Here is a 16,907-nt window from a genome sequence, read left to right on the forward strand (position 1 = left end):
CCTCTGGAGGAGAGTCTCCTAAGACACTCCTGACACAAGAAACTATTTTACCTTCAACTCCTCCCCTCAGTCCCAGACTTACTGATCTGGGAGCTGGTGAAGGAAGATAGTTGTAACTAAGTACAACATTCCACCTCACTGGACTCCCAAAAGGACCCAGGAGGGGATGGGCAGCTATCCACCAGCCTGTAAGCCCTGGTCATTCCTCTAGCTGCTGCTTCACACTACTGGAGCTTTTACCCTCTCATGCAGCCTCCCTGGGAGAAAGGCTCCAGAATCAAAGAGTACTCAGGCCTTCAGCCCTGATCTAAGCCAGACCATCCCCAGAAAGGGTTTCCAGGCAGCCACCAGGGGAACAGAAGGTTAGGAAAATAGGGAACCAGTCTCCTCTGGCTCTAATTCTCATGGGAGGCAGCTGCTCTGTAGTTTCCCTTATTCTGATCAGTAATCTGGTGGAGTTGGACACCTCCTGTCTCTCGACTGCAGCACAAGCTATAGACCTCTCTCCTTCCATCTCCATGCTGACATTCCCTCTACATACCCTGTGCCCTCTCTTCACATTTTACAGTTCGTGCCCCTTAATAGATATTGGAGATGTACTATGGATATTAGTCATCAGAGGATGCCCTTTCTGCCCCCTCACTATGCCCCCGAGTTTCTCCTATGTCTGCTGACCTCTGGTGGTGATAGTTTGAACTGTATCTTTTTCTAGCTAGTGGCCTGCTCACAGGTATTGATGCACATTTTCTCAATCTGTATTTTCTTTCCGGCATCATGGCATAAGTGCAAAGAACAGGGCCTGGGCTTTAGAGTCAGACTTAACAAGGTCCAAATCCTAGCTGTGCTATTTCCTAGCAGAGTGACCTTGGGCAAGTTACCTAAATTCAGCTTTCTTACCTATAAAGTGAAAATAATGATAAATAGCTCAATGGGAGAATTAGATGAGATGATTGTAAAATTCATAGCCCTAGCTGTGCCCTAGCACGTAGGTGGTCAATAAAAGTTTGTTACCTTTTCAATAATGGTGATGTGTTTAGTGTGTGACTCAATGTGATTTTTAAAAAATTTTGATGACAGGGCTTCCCTGGGGGCACAGTGGTTGAGAGTCCACCTGCCGATGCAGGGGACGTGGGTTCGTGCCCCGGTCCGGGAAGATCCCACATGCCGTGAAGCGGCTGGGCCCGTGAGCCATGGCCGCTGAGCCTGCGGGTCAGGAGTCTGTGCTCCACAACGGGAGAGGCCACGACAGTGGGAGGCCCGCGTATCGCAAAAAAAAAAAAATTTTGATGACATAAAATTTACCAGCATACCTATTTTCAATGTGATTTTTTAAAAACTCTGAGTAATTTTATACAACCGCTTTTCTGACTCTTGAGTTTGGAAAATGAGGTCAGCTCTAGTATAGGCTGTGAAGCCTCTTTGTGCCCAGGGAACTGCAGATCTGAGCCCGGAAAATAAGGGCTAGAAAGGCTCTTGGGCACAGCTGAATGGGTCTGAGCACTTGACCTCTCTTTGGTTTCCAGCCTGGGAAGGGCTGACAGGATCCAGCATTTCGTCCTAGGGTCAGCAAAGGGCAGAGGTTTGAAATTAGGCATTGCTGGGTTCTCAGCGGGACCACTAAGGCGCCCTCCTCCCACTTTACAGAGAAAAGAGGAGGTGGCTGAAGAGAGGAAGACGTGAGATTGGTTCTCTGCTGCTCCCTCTCTCTCCCTGCTTCTCCCCACACCCATCCTCTCCCCCTCAGCAGCCGTCTCCCCCACAAAGACTGGGAAGAGGGAGGGGGCGGAGTTGGGGACTGAAGGATCAGAAGCCCCACGGTGCCCGCATCTGAAGGAAGCTCTGGCCAGGGGCAGCTGTGTTGGCTCATGCTCCCCACCTCCCACTGCAAGATGCTGGGGATTCTGGGGCTTTGGGCACTGCTTCCCACAGCTGTGCAAGGTAAGTGTCTACAGGGTCCTTCCACCTACCCATTAAAGGAGGGGGCACTTGAAGCAGCAGCCACCCCTTTGGAAGAGTGGTGATGGGGTGGGCAAGTGAAGGTGATGGGTACAGCTATGGGTCCCCTTGGTGGGGGTCAGGTTCCAGGCCTCTGCTGACCCTGTTTCCTCCTGTGGCTTTACCAGGCTGGCCCTGGGATATAAAACATGTTTTGTCTCTCTTTGGCTGCTGTTTTTGCCCCTGCATTCACTCTCATCTCGAACCCTCCCCTCTCCTTACCCTGGGCCGCAGCACCCCCAGGCAGGCGGACCTGTGTGTTCTTTGAGGCCCCTGGAGTGCGGGGAAGCACCAAGAATCTGGGGAAGCTGCTAGATGCAGGACCAGGGCCCCCCAGGGTTATCCGCTGCCTCTACAGCCGCTGCTGCTTTGGGATCTGGAACCTGACCCAAGACCAGGCACAGGTGGAGATGCAAGGTGAGTGGCACAGCACATGGCAGGCGATAGCCAGTGGGGGAGAGAGGCACATCCTGCGGGGGGCGGGGGTGGCAGCTGAGGAGAGGAGTAGAAAGGGAATGTGTGGAGGGAAAGAAAAGCCCGTAAGAGATGGAAGGGACGCCTCTGATAGAGAAGGGACCCCCTCCGTGTTCCCAGACCCCGTTATGCTCACTCTTACACTCTTTCGCTCTCTTTCTCTTTCTCTCTCTCTCTCTCTCTCTCTCTCTCTCTCTCTCTCTCTCTCTCGCCCCCTTTCTCTCCTCTTCTCCCAATCCCATCCCACCAGGATGCCGAGACAGTGATGAGCCAGGCTGTGAGTCCCCCCACTGTGATCCGAGCCCCCGAGCCCATCCTAGTCCCAGCTTTACTCTCTTCACCTGCTCCTGTGGCACTGACTTCTGCAATGCCAATTACAGCCATCTGCCTCGTCTGGGGAGCCCTGGGACACCTGGTTCTCAGGGTCCCAAGGCCATCCCAGGTAGCCACCCAGGATGCTGGAGCCAGGTGGGGGCTGGAGCCCAGGTTAGAATGAGAGGTAGAACCAGGGCCAATTCTCACCCTACCCCCCATCCCAAGCGTTCCTCCTCCTGGCCTTGAGAAGTTGGTTGCCCTGGTGACTGGGAGATAAAGGGGCTTGTGACCAGGGTGGGGGCGGGTGGAGAAGCAACTTCTCTGAGGAGCGGGAGAGAAGCAGAGAGCACGATTTGGGGCAGGGCTCATCCAGCCCGCGTTCTTGCTTTAACGTCCAGGCGAGTCCATCTGGACGGCACTGGTGCTCCTGGGGCTGCTCCTTCTCCTGCTGCTGCTGAGCAACATCATCTTGGGTACTAATCTGCCCCACCCCTCCCTTGTGACCCCAACACACTGTCCCAGCGCCCTGACCCCCATCACTTCCCACAAAGCCCCCTTCCCAGTCTCCATACCCATGCACCCCGGCCCTAAGGCTCTCCTCTGCCTCAGCCCTGCTACAACGGAAGGCCTGCCCAGTGCACGGTGGGCCAGAGCCAGGGCCAGAGCCGGAGCCGGAGCCACACTCAGGCAGGGACTGGAGTGCCGAGCTGCCGGAGCTGCCCGAGCTGTGCTTCTCCCAGGTGCCCGGGGAGGGTGGGCGGCGGGCTCCTCTGGGCGCTCTCCGAGGGTGTGCTGGGGAGGAAGCCTGGCTCTGCTCCTAGCTGGGGCCCACACCCAGCACCATGTCCTCACCAGGTAATCCGGGAAGGAGGTCACGCAGTGGTGTGGGCCGGGCGGCTGCAAGGCAAGCTGGTAGCCATCAAGGCCTTCCCCCTGAGGGCTGTGGCCCAGTTCCAAGCTGAGAGAGCATTGTACGGGCTGCCGGGCCTACGGCATGACCACATTGTCCGCTTGATCACCGCCAGCAGGGGCAGCCCTGGTCCCCTGCCCTGTGGGCCCCTGCTGGTACTGGAACTACACCCCAAGGTGAGTGCTGAGGAGCGCATATGTGTGTGTTTGCCTGTCTGTGTGTGGGAAGGCGTCGGGGCGGGGGTGCTGGATGGCAGCGAGGCCCTGTCCACGCTTATTCTTTTGCTTTATTCTTATTGTTTAGATTTCCTTTTCTGTAGAACATTAAAAGTGATTTGTATTGTTTTTACCTTTTATTATTATAAGCAGTACTTGCTAACGTTTTTGACTTAACATTGACAAGAAAAGGGAGAAATCAAAACAATTCGTATTCCCAACCTCAAGGAAAACCATTGTTAAAGAATTACCTCCAGGCATTCAACTAATGTTTATGAACTATATGTCGCACTTCCTGTGCTAGGAAAAACACACCCAGTCCCTGCCTTTCCAGATTTTATAGAGTAGTAGGGAAGCAGAAATGGATCAAGCAAACACAAAAAGATGTGTAAAATGTCAAGCGCGTTAAGTGCAGAAAGAAAAGGCACTACAAGAGAGACTTCCCTTGTGGCGCAGTGGGTAAGACTCTGCGCTCCCAATGCAGGGGGCCTGGGTTCGATCCCTGGCCAGGGAACTAGATCCCACGTGTGTGCTGCAAATAAAAGTTTTCATGCCACATGTAAGAAGTCCCGTGCTGCAGCTAAGGAGCCTGCGAGATGCAGCTAAAGGAGCCCACCTGCCACAACTAAGACCCGGTGCAACCAAATAAGTAAATATTTAAAAAAAAAAAAGTAAAGGTCCTATAAGAGAGGATGAAGAGTAATCGGTAGGCAGGGGCCAGACCACACTGGCCTTGTGGGCCTGCTAAGGACGTGGGACTTTATCAGCACCTGTAATTCCTTCACCTCTGAAATCTTGAATTCTGGCAAGTCCCTTCTTTGACCAATGTACCTCACTGCCTAGCTCGAAAATCACTGCTTTTTTAGTTTTGTTTGTTTGTTTACCTTTCCTGGCACACTGAAAGTGCTCAGTAATGTTTGCAGAATGAGGGACTCTATTGCTCCTTTCCCTCCAATTCCCAGTTGCTCCCTGCCAGCTGCTCTCCTACCCAACGGCTCTCCCCATCCGCGCTCGGCTACAGGGTGACACCTCAGGCCAGGTGGTTCACGAGGGTGCCCCGCCTAACCCGCTCTGCCTCTTCTGTTTCTGTCTTTACCCCAAGTCCTGTGAGGCAGTATGAGGTGGCTAAAGGTGAGTGATGCTGGAGTCAGACTGCTGAGGGTCAAGCTCTGCTACTCTCTTGCCCAGGGAGTTCCAGCAAACTCCTCATCTGTAAAACAGGAGTGACAGGAGTACCTACCTCCAGGGTTGTAGTGAGGGCTACAGGAGGCCTGGCACGCAGTAAGTGCTCGGGGCACTTGAACTAGAGCTACTGTTTTTCCTGTCAATCCAACTGATGCACGTGCTCACTCCTCCACTGCCTGCTGCCTTGCCCTGGGTGTGTCGGTGTGTAAGTCTGCTGGGAGATGCAGGGGGATCAATTGATCTCTGCTCCCTGGGGTGGATCAGCCACCTCCAGCTTTGTGTGTCCCTCTCTTCTCTCTGCTTCTCCCCAGGGTTCCCTGTGCCACTACTTGGCCCAGCACACCAGTGACTGGGGAAGTTCCCTGCGGATGGCACTGTCCCTGGCTCAGGGCCTGGCGTTTCTCCATGAGGAACGCTGGCAGGATGGTGGGTGAGCTAGGGGCAGGAAGCCATGGGAGTCAGGAGCCACACCGCTGTTTCTGATTTTCCCTTAGCTTGGAGGGGAAGGATTGGGTCAAAAAGAGAGAGGAAGAAGATTCATGTCCCTTCAACCTGGTTTCTTCCACAGGCCAATATAAACCAGGTATCGCCCACCGGGATCTGAGCAGCCAGAATGTGCTCATTCGGGATGATGGGTCATGCGCCATTGGAGACCTGGGCCTCGCCTTGGTGCTCCCTGGCCTTGCCCAGCCCCCAACCTGGGCTCCTACTCAACCCCGAGGCCCAGCTGCCATCATGGAGGTCAGTACTCTGGATAAGGGTAAGCCCCAGGATGCTGGTGGTGGTGCTGATGAAGATGTGACAACAGTGCGGCAGCACCTATAGCACGTGGGATGTTGCTGAGTCTACTTGGGGGGTTGTTGCATGGACCATTGTGTGGTGAGGAGTGCCGTGGTGATGATTGTTGGCCCTCCATGCCTTGCTGTCTAGGCTGGCACCCAGAGGTACATGGCACCGGAGCTCTTGGACAAGACTCTGGACCTACAGGACTGGGGCACGGCCCTCCGGCGAGCTGATGTTTACTCTCTGGCTCTGCTCCTGTGGGAGATCATGAGCCGCTGCCCAGATTTGAGACCCGGTAAGGTTGGATGTGACAGTGGCCTTGCTCCCCTCATGCCCCACCCACCCATTCCAGACCCACCTACCTCCTGACCCAGGAGGCTCCTCCCTTCTTCCTCTTGGCCGTTCCGCAAGAAGGCACCCCCTCGGGTTAGCCGACACCCCCTGTGCCTTTTCCCAGACAGCAGAACACCACCCTTCCAACTGGCCTATGAGGCAGAACTGGGTAGCACCCCTACCACCTGTGAGCTGTGGACCTTGGCAGTGGAGGAGAGAAGGCGCCCTCACATCCCATCCACCTGGTGCTGCTTTGCCACAGTAAGAGGCCACAGGCTGGTGGGCTGGGGACCTGCAGAGTCCTGGCACGGGCTTCAAGGACTTGTCCACCAGGACCAGCCCACCTACTCCTATCCCCTCTCATCTCCCACCCTCCTGGCTCATGGTCAGCTGGAGCAGGGCAAACTTGCTCTGAACCTCAGTTCATCCCCTTCCACCATAAGTCTCACACAGCCCATTCCTGAGACACACACCTTCCTCTTGCTCAGTCTTGCTTTGTCTGTCTCTCTTCTCTCCATCATCAGTTTGCCCTGTTCCTCAGTTCCTTCCTCCAGGAAGCCCTCCTTGGCTTTGCTTCTGCCCTGAGCTCTGCCCCCAAGATGGCTCCTCTCCTAGTACACTGGAGCCCAACATTTAATCCAATAATTCCTCATTTTATCCTACACATCTGTGTTTCTGACATGACCCAATAAAAGCCAGAACTAAGTATAAAGGGTTAAAACAGTGGCCTAATAGTGAAATTTCAGGGTTTCTGAGGAAAATAGTTTCCTAACAGGAAGCCCATTCTTCTGCTACCTGATCTGAAGTTTCCACTGCACAAGTGTCTGTTGGGTTAGATAACAAAGACCCAGGCATTGTTTGTAGAAGACCCTGATTGCCTGAGAGGAAGGAGAGTAATTTCCCATCAGCACAGTAAGCCATTAATTAACCTGAATTAGCTCCTCAGAGGAAAAGGTGGACTCTTTGGAGAGAACCTGTCTCACAGGGAACAAGATGCAAAGGGCTGGATTTCAGTGAAGGGGAGGAAGAAGGCTCCAGGAAGGATCAGAAGAAGAGTGTTGAGAACAGGGCCATGATAGATACCTTTTAACCCTGGGGCCACTCATGGGGCCACTCAGGATCCTGGGGTAAAGCCTGCCTCCTGGTCATTCTTCCCAGGACCCTGGTGGCCTGAGAGAACTCCTGGAGGACTGCTGGGATGCAGACCCAGAAGCACGGCTGACAGCTGAGTGTGTACAGCAGCGCCTGGCTTCCCTGGCCCGTCCTCAGGAGGCCCACCCCTTCCCACAGGGCTGTCCACATGGCTGCCCACCTCTCTACCCAGAAGACTGTCTCTCCACTCCTCCGCCCTGCCATTCTCCCTCGTAGGCCTCAGCTGAGTGTCTGCCACTTGAGTGTTCAGCAAGGCCCTTGTTCCAGAAATCCTCAACCTGCCAGTACCAGTTCTCATGTGTAAATATGCAGTTTATGTAGAGTCGGTGTACATGGAAACATAAATATGGTGATCAGATACCTGTCTGCTCTGCCTCACCACGGCCTTTCCTACTTGTCAAATGCTTGGATGGATCCTTCCCTGGGTATCCAATCCACTGCTTCTGAACAGTGACTGGTGGGGGGAGGGGTGTGCACAGGAAAGAGATAAAGTCAGCTTCCCTGACTCTATGTCCTGGTTCTGAGGCCTTCCTCCCTTCCAGTGATCCTGCATTCCTGTCTCTCTCCTTTTCCTTCTCTTTCATAAGCCTTTATTTGGTGGGATCTCACACTGGCACTGGGAAAAGGATGAGAAAGATGAAATTGCTGCTCTGAAACTGCTCCGAGACCCACAGCTCATTTTGTTGGCCACCCATACAGTGTCCTGGGGCAGTATCCTCTCCTGAGGCTTGAGTGGGGAGGCCTCACAGAGCACAGGATGCTTGAGATGTGTCTTGAGGACCAGGAGTTTTCCAGGAGTGTTGGAGCAGTAGGGCATTTCTGGCCCAGTGAGCTGTTCTGTCATGTGGTGCAGTAAGAAACTGCAAGGAGGACTTCCCTGGTGGCACAGGGGTTAAGAATCCACCTGCCAATGCGGGGGATAGGGGTTCAATCCCCGGTCCGGGAAGATCCCACATGCCACAGAGCAACAAAGCCCGTGCACCACAACTACTGAAGCCCATGTGCCTAGAGCCCGTGCTCTGCAACAAAGAGAAACCACCGCACCGCAACGAAGAATATAGCCCCTGCTCGCTGCAACCAGAGAAAGCCCACGTGCAGCAACAAAGACCCAACGCAGCCAAAAAAAAAAAAAAAAAAGATCTTAAGGGAATTGAGGGAATGCAGGAACAAAGGAAAAGCTGTCAAGAAACAATAGTTCAGGGATAAAACAGAGTCCTAATTCCTCCTCAAGGGGTATATATAACAATCTGATAAGTTCTGCAGGCTCCCACCAAGGTGGAGAATGGAATGATGATGTTCACCTTTTCTGACACTCATGACTTCAACTAAAGCTGGACTCTGTCAACCTTTGCCCCACTTCTATGCTGAATTTTCCTCTGCTCAAGCCCCTTCATGAATATGCATGTACCCTTAGCTTAAAAATTCCCCAATTTTGCTGTTCAGGGAAACACTGCTTTGGGACAGATTCCCAGTGTTCTCCTTACTTGCTGCAAGCAATAAATCCTTCCTTCTTCTTCCTTCTTCTTTGGCTTGCTTGTGTCTTTTGGCTTGACACCTACCAAGAGGTGAACCCAGTTTTCAGGTAACAAGAGGTCATTCTCTCAACCACTACACTGTACTAAGTGAACTGTCCTATCTAGGGTCAATGTCTCCTCATGTAAACTTGAACCCCTCTTTTCCTGGTCACAGGAAATTTGCTCCTTCAGTTATCCCTTCTTTCTCCAGCAAAAGCATTTTTTCTCTCTACTGGATTATTCACATCAGTTTACAAACATGATTTCAACTCTCCCATCTTAAAAAGCCCTTCCCAGACTGCCCATCCTCTTTTTTTTTTTCTCCCATTCTCTTATGATTACTGCTCCATTTCTCTGCTTCTTGTTTACCAACACTCCTTGGAAGAATTGCTTTTATTTACTGCCTCCACCTTCTCACGTTTCGTTCTCTTCTCAATTCGTTGCAGGCAAAATTTCAGCCCTAGAATGTAATTAAAACCACTCTTAGGGCTTCCCTGGTGGCGCAGTGGTTGAGAGTCCGCCTGCCGATGCAGGGGACACGGGTTCGAGCCCTGGTCCGGGAAGATCCCACGTGCCGCGGAGCAATAGGCCCGTGAGCCACAACTACTGAGCCTGCGCGTCTGGAGCCTGTGCTCCGCAACAAGAGAGGCCGTGATAGTGAGAGGCCCGCGCGCCGCGATGAAGAGTGGCCCCTGCTTGCCACAACTAGAGAAAGCCCTCGCACAGAAACGAAGACCCAACACAGCAAAAAAATAAAATAAATTAATTAGTAAACTCCTACCCCCAACATCTTAAAAAAAACACAAAAACCACTCTTAAAAAGTTCACTATTCTTGGGACTTCCCTGGTGACGCAGTGGTTAAGAATCCACCTGCCAATGCAGGGGACACGGGTTCGATCCCTGGTCCGGGAAGACCCCACATGCCGCGGAGCAACTAAGCCCGCAAGCCACAACTACTGAGCCCGCATGCCGCAGCTACTGAAGCCCACACACCTAGAGCCCCCGTGCTCCACAACAGGAGAAGCCACCGCAGTGAGAAGCCCGTGCACTGCAACGAACAGTAGGCCCTGATCGCTGCAACTAGAGAAAGCCCACACGCAGCAACGAAGACCCAACGCAGCCAAAATAAATAAATAAATGAATAAATAAATTTATTTTAAAAAGTTCACTATTCGTGCAAAACCCAATGGCCAGTTCTCAGTCTGCATCCTACATAATTTATCAGCAGCATTTGAACATTTGATAGCTCCCTCCTTGAATCTTTTCTTCACATTTTCCTCTGATTTTCCACTTCCTCACTGAAGAAGGTGAAAATCTGTATCCTTTCTTATCCTTTGCTCATTCCTCTTCTCTTGCCAGTTTCTAAATATTGGCAGGCCTGAGTCCATGGGCTGGGCCCTCTTTTCTACTCTGGCTACCCCTGCTCCCTGGCTGAGCTTATCTGGCTCCTTGAATTTTAAAAAATTTTTATTTGTTAAAAATATTTATTTATTTATTTTTGGCTGTGTCAGGTCTTAGTTGTGGCACACGGGCTCTTTGTTGCAGTGCGAGGGCTTCCCTCTAGTTGTGGCACGTGGGCTCCAGAGTGCTTGGGCTCATTAGTTGCGGCACATGGGCTCTCTAGTTGTGGCGCACAGGTTCTGTAGTTGTGGCGCATGGGCTCCAGAGTGCATGGGCTCCAGAGCATGCAGGCTTTCTAGTTGTGGCGCATGGGCTCAGTAGTTGTGACGTGCGGGCTTAGTTGCCCCACAGCATGTGGGTTCTTAGTTCCCCGACCAGAAATTGAACCTGTGTCCCCTGCATTGGAAGGTGGATTCTTAAGCACCGGACCACCAGGAAAGTCCCTATCTGGCTCCTTTATTTGTTTATTTACTTATTTTTATTGGAGTATAATTGCTTTACAATGTTGTGTTAGTTTCTGCTGTACAATGAAGTGAATCAGCTTTATGAATACCTATATCCCCTCCCTCTTGGACCTCCCTCCCACACCCCCCATCCCGCCCATCTAGGTCATCACAGAGCACTGAGCTGAGCTTCCTGTGCTCTATAGCATGTTCCCGCTAGCTATTTTACGCATGGTAGTGTATATATGTCAATCCTAATCTCCTAATTTGTCCCACCCTCTCCTATCCCCGCCGTGTCCACATGTCCATTCTCTATGTCTGCGTCTCTATTCCCGCCCTGCAAATAGGTTCATCCGTACCATTTTTCTAGATTCCACATATATGCATTAATATACGATATTTGTTTTTCTCTTTCTGGCTTACTGGCTCCTTTAGATACCTTGATAACTCTCGATTTTTTTCTCTTCAGACAAGACCTCTCCCTGAGCGCCAGACTGCCAAATCCAACTGCCTTCTTAACACTTCCACTTGGATATCTGATAGCCATCCTAAACTTAACTTTGTCCAAAAGTATTCACATCTGCTCCTCCCCCGTCTTATTTCAGTAAATGACACAATTATTTCCTAGTTGCTCAATATTCTTGGGTTCATCCTTCATTTCTCTGTTTCTTTCACCTCTACCTCCAGTCCAAATCTGCTAAGCTCTACCTTAAAAAAAAATACCTGGTAAATCAACTATACTTCGATTAAAAAAAAAAAAAAAAAACCCAGAGTCTGACCCCTCCTGATCATCCCTACAACTTCCATCCAAGCCACCACCATTCCTTCTCTGGAGTACAGTAGTAGCCTCCTAACTGGGTTCTCTGCTTCCACTTTAACCATTTCTCCCTATTTTGTTCTTTCACCACACAGTAGCCAGAATAATAATAATAATTACTATTATTATTATTTTACCATTTTAACCATTTTTAAGCGTACAGCACAGTGACGTTAAATACATTCACTCTGTATATCATCTTTCTAAACTTAAATTCTGTGCCTATTAAACAATCAATCTCCATTCCCCACTGCCTCCAGTCCCTGCTGATTACTTTCTGTCTCTATGAATTTGACTACTCTAGGTACTTCATATAAGTGGAATCATACAGCATTTGTCTTTTTGTGCCTGGCTTAATTCACTCAGCATAATATCTTCAAGGTTCATCCATAGTGTAGCATGTGTCAGACTCTCCCTCCTTTTTAGGGCTGAATACTATTCCAGTGCATGCATATACCACATTTTGTTTATCCATTCATCTGTTGATGGACATTTGGGTTGTTTCCATCTTTGGGCTGTTATGAATAATGCTTCTATAGACATTGGTTTACAGAATGACTTTTTTAAAATGAAGATCAGATCATGTCATTCCTTTGCTCATAACCCTCCAGAGGCTTCCATTCACACTTAGAATAAAATCTAAACTCTTTCCCATGGCTTACAAGGATCTGTAAATACTGGCACTACAGCTCCTCCCCTTATTTCAATTAATTTTTCTACATAGTACACATCACTATCTGACATTTTATTATATATTTATTTATATTCTGCCTCTCCCATCAAGTTATTCCCTCGATGAAGGCAAGGATTTTTTCTCTGTGTTTTCACTCTATCCCTAGTGCTTAGAACAGTACCTGGATAGCTTGAGAAATATTTGTTGAATGAATGAATGACAGAAGCATGGTAAATCATCAGTGATTTAATGAATCAGAGAAATGAGCTTTACAAGCATTATTGAAACGCTTTTTAAATAATCTGCCTTTAGGGAATTCCCTGACAGTCAAGTGGTTAGGACTCTGTGTTTCCACAGCAGGGGTCACGGGTTCCATCCCTAGTCAGGGAACTAATATCCCACAAGCTGCTTGGAGTGGGAAAAAAAAAAAATCTGAGTTTAAATCTGAGGAAGAATTTCCCAACTAGCAGGTAGGTGAAGAGAGGTATGGAGGATATTGGCAACCTATGAGGGTCCTGAAGAGAGGTTAAAATCATCCTAGTCTAACAGTAAAAGTTCTTAATATTAACAAGAATCATGATAGTAATACATGGTAGCATATAGTAAGTAATTATTATGTGACAGACACACGATTATCTCATCACAACCCTATGAGGTAGGTACCATTGCCACTGTTTTACAAATGAGGGAATTGAGGTTAAATAACTTATTCAAGGTCACATAATAAGTGTCGAAGTCAGGATTTGAATACAGGTCTCTCTAACTCCAGAACCACCTTGCTCTATTCCTCTTTGTCCATTTGTTCATTCATTCATTCATGTAGTTATTTATTTAACAGTGTATTCATTTATACCATCCTATGTACCAGGCACTGTGTGAACTGTTAAGTGTCCCTACTTTCAAGAAGCTTACAGTCTAACGTAGGAAGCTAACATTAAGTAATTACTGATTCATGTCTAATTATAAACTGAGATAGGTGTGCTAAAGGAAAGACAAGATTCGACTAGAGGCTGCAACAAAGGAGTTTTACCTGACTAGGGTGTCAAGGAGGCTTCCCTGAAGAAGTGATCCTGGAGCTGAGAGCTGCTGAATGAGCAGGATTTAATTAGGCAAAGTGGAGAGAGATAGGGAGAGCATTCCAGGCTGCAGAAGCAGCAAGTGCAAAGGCCCTCCTGCAAATGGAACCAAGATCTTCTGGAGGGATGAAAGAAGCCTAGGGGCTGAAGAGCAGAAAGCCAGGGGTGAGTAGTATGAGAGGAGACCAGCAAGGTAGCAGGGCCAGACCACTGCAGACGTTGCAGTAATAAGATTTTGAGTATTTTTTTGTTGGACAAGTTAGAGGAAACAGACACTCATGTATTGCTGGTGAGAATGTAAATAAATATAACCTCTATGGAGGGTAATTCATCAATACCTATAAAAAAGTAAAAATATGTAAAATGACATATTTGTCAGGTTATTTGTTGCAGCATTGTTTTTAGTAGCAGAAGATTGAAAATAACACAAATATCTTTTGACTGGTTAAATTGATTATGGTACGTCATACAAAAGAATCAAATAGGGTTGTGAAAAAGACTGAAGACGCACTGTGCTGACTGGTATGGAAACATCCCCAAGATATATTAAGTGGGGGGAAAAGTTGCAAATTAAACTCTGCATAGTTTGCTGTTTGTATACTTAAAAGAGGGGATATAAATTTATATCAGTATTTGCTTGATTGTAATGAAGAAACTGTGGAAGTATATATAAGAAACGAGTTATGTGGTTGTGTGGGCTATGTGGGTTGGGGGAGGCTGGGTAAAGGAGAACAAGAGTGGGAGGGAGACTTTTCACTTTCTACCTCTTGGTCCTTTTTGGTTTTCAAAGCATGTGAACATATTACCTATTCAACAAAAATGAATACGTACATGTAAAAATACTTTCCACCTTTGTCTTAAGGAAAATGCAAAGCCGTTGAACAATCTTAAGCAGTAGGGTGATGTCACAGTTGGCTTTAGAAAACAATTTCTGAGGTGGGAGAATGAATTAGAAGAGGGCCAGAGTGGATGCTGACAGGACATTTAATGAAACACCACTTCATACCCACTAGCATGGCTATACTAATAAAGACAGACAGCAACAAGTGCTGGTGCAGATGTGGGGTAATTGGAACACTTATACATTGCTGGTGGGGGTATAAAATGGTATGGCTATTTTGGAAAGTAGTCTGGCAGTTCCTCAAAAAAGTTAAACATACAGTTACCGTATTACCTAGCAATTCCTCCCTTAAGTAAATACCCAACAGAATTGAAAACATATGGTGGTTGCACGCGTCCCCACACACCCTCACAGTCAGTGGATGAGCCAGGGCAGCAAGGCAGCCTCCTTACAGCTCTGTGGAGGGCCTCGGGCCTCCCTACTGGAGCCGCTGGCAGGGGCCAGCCTTGCAGTGGTGTGTCCTAGGTCAATGGCTTCTAAGATTCCAGCTGGATTCACTGGACTAGGCAAATGGGGCATCCAATGGCAAAAAAATCTCATGAAACATGGCTATCCGCTTGTTATTTATGATGTGTTCCCTGATGCATGCAAAGAATTTCTCGATGCAGGTATACAGGTAGTGTCTTCCCCAGCAGATGTAGCCAAAAAAGCTGACGGAATTATTACAGTGTTGCCCACCAGTATCAGTGCAATAGAAGCTTATTCTGGAGCAAATGGAATTCCAACAAAAGTGAAGAAAGGCTCACTATTAATAGACTCCAGTACTATTGATCCTACAGTTTCGAAAGAATTGGCCAAAAAGTTGAGAAAATGGGAGCAATTTTCATGGATGCCCCTGTTTCTGGTGGTGTGGGAGCTGCTCAGTCTGGGAACCTAATGTTTATGGTGGGAGGAATCACAGATGAATTTGCTGCTGCCCAAGAGTTGCTGGGGTGCAAGGGCTCCAATGTGGTGCATTGGGAGCCCTTGGGACTGGGCAGGCTGTGAGGATCGGCTACAACACGCTGCTGGTATGGTATGATTGGAACTGCTGATGCTATGAATCTGGGAATCAGGTTGGGGCTTGACCCAAAACCATTGGCTAAAATCCTATATGTGAGCTCAGGACAGCTTTGGTCAAGTGATACTTATAATCCCATACCTGGCATGATTCACGGAGTTCCTTTGCCTAATAACTATCAGGGTGGATTCAGAACAACACTCATGACTAAGGATCTGGGATTAGCACAAGACTCTGTGGTTAGCACAAAGAGCCCAATCATTCTGGGCAGTCAAGCCCATCAGATCTACAGGATGATGTATGTGAAGGGCTACTCAGAGAAAGCCTGCTCATCCGTGTTCCAGTTTCTACAGAGGAGGAGACATTCTGAGTTTACCCTTTGGCGGTGGACACTGTTGGAAACCAGAGTCTATCTTGGAACCTCCTTATAGCTTGCTCCACAAGTAAATGGGTCTGTCTGCTTTTGATTGTCTTGGTCACAGTAAACCCTGGGATTTTTCACCCATTTTTAACTGCTTATTCTTTTTTTTTTTTTTTTTTTTGCGGTACGCGGGCCTCTCACTGTTGTGGCCTCTCCCGTTGCGGAGCACAGGCTCCGGACACGCAGGCCCAGGGGCCATGGCTCAGGGCCCAGCCGCTCCACGGCATGTGGGATCCTCCCGGACCGGGGCACGAAGCCGTGTCCCCTGCATCGGCAGGCGGGCTCTCAACCACTGCGCCACCAGGGAAGCCCTTTTTTTTAAAAATCCATTTAGCAAACATATAATATCTGAAAATTTTTTTCTGTTAGCTACTGATGGTCCCTGCTAAAGGTGACTGACCTTTTTCAAAAATTTTATCCCTGAGCATCTTTAACTAAATAGTTGCATATTTCAATCAGGATATTATTTACTTTAACTTACAAATAAAACCACATTTTTTTTTTAAAGGATAAAACATATTTTAGGGGAACAAAAATAAACTGGTGTGAAGAAAGGACTTATAGAAAGGGGAAGTATAGTGAATTACTACTTGTGTCCCTCAGAAAGTTTGTCCTTTTAACCAAGTGGTGGTATTCTTGCATTACTGAGGTTACTAATTTATTTTCTAGGAGTTAATAAAGCAAGAGAACGCCTTGCTGCATGGTATATAATTTGGACTCTGTTACATTTATCTTCGTGTGTCTCTCTTGTAACAACTCCCAATACTCAGCGAACTTGTTTTTTATATTTTTGTTTCCTTGTACATTCTTTTTTTTTTTTTTAGTAATTTTATTTATTTATTTATTTTTGGCTGTGTTGGTTTTTCATTGCTGCATGGGCTTTCTCTAGTTGCAGTGAGTGGGAGCTACTCTTCATTGCGGCACCCAGGCTTCTCATTGAGGTGGCTTCTGTTGTTGCGGAGCATGGGCTCTAGGCGCACAGGCTTCAGTAGTTGTGGCCTGTGCGCTCTGTAGTTGTGGCTCGCGGGCTCTAGAGCGCAGGCTCAGTAGTTGTGGTGCGCAGGCTTAGTTGCTCTGCTGCACGTGGGATCTTCCCGGACCAGGGCTCGACGCCGTGTCCCCTAGCACTGGCCAGTGGATTCTTAACCACTGCGCCACCAGGGCAGTCATCCTTGTACATTCTTACTACATGTTTTTTGACTTCAAAAAAATCACATAAAAAAAAAAAAGAATGACATCTTTAGAACTATTTCAGAGCCAAGGATGATATGTGTTTTAGATAATTATTACATTATTCT

At 48.4% G+C, this 16,907-nt stretch overlaps 1 protein-coding gene and 1 pseudogene across 4 annotated transcripts; both read left to right on the top strand.

Moving 5' to 3' along the window:
- The first annotated feature begins 1,889 nt into the window (after positions 1–1,889).
- Positions 1,890–7,867, top strand: AMHR2 (anti-Mullerian hormone receptor type 2). 4 transcript variants are annotated; one of them, XM_029206033.1, is made up of 11 exons: positions 1,890–1,938; positions 2,230–2,412; positions 2,720–2,911; positions 3,183–3,257; positions 3,394–3,524; positions 3,640–3,870; positions 5,406–5,520; positions 5,663–5,835; positions 6,025–6,172; positions 6,335–6,471; positions 7,369–7,867. In XM_029206033.1, exons 1-11 carry the CDS (start codon positions 1,890–1,892, stop codon positions 7,576–7,578), a joined length of 1,644 nt encoding a protein of 547 aa, XP_029061866.1. In that variant the 3' UTR covers positions 7,579–7,867. The 4 variants fall into 4 exon arrangements, with proteins under 4 accessions (XP_029061866.1, XP_029061867.1, XP_029061865.1 ...); XM_029206032.1 differs by lacking the exon at positions 1,890–1,938 and having other exon boundaries at positions 2,145–2,412; XM_029206034.1 differs by lacking the exons at positions 6,025–6,172; positions 6,335–6,471.
- A 6,682-nt stretch (positions 7,868–14,549) lies between these two features.
- Positions 14,550–15,619, top strand: LOC114886163 (annotated as a pseudogene).
- The last annotated feature ends 1,288 nt before the right edge of the window (positions 15,620–16,907 follow it).

The sequence above is a fragment of the Monodon monoceros genome, unplaced genomic scaffold (genome assembly GCF_005190385.1).
Source record: "Monodon monoceros isolate NGI ecotype Baffin Bay Population unplaced genomic scaffold, NGI_Narwhal_1 Super_Scaffold_6, whole genome shotgun sequence".
NCBI classification, from domain to species: Eukaryota; Metazoa; Chordata; class Mammalia; order Artiodactyla; family Monodontidae; genus Monodon; species Monodon monoceros.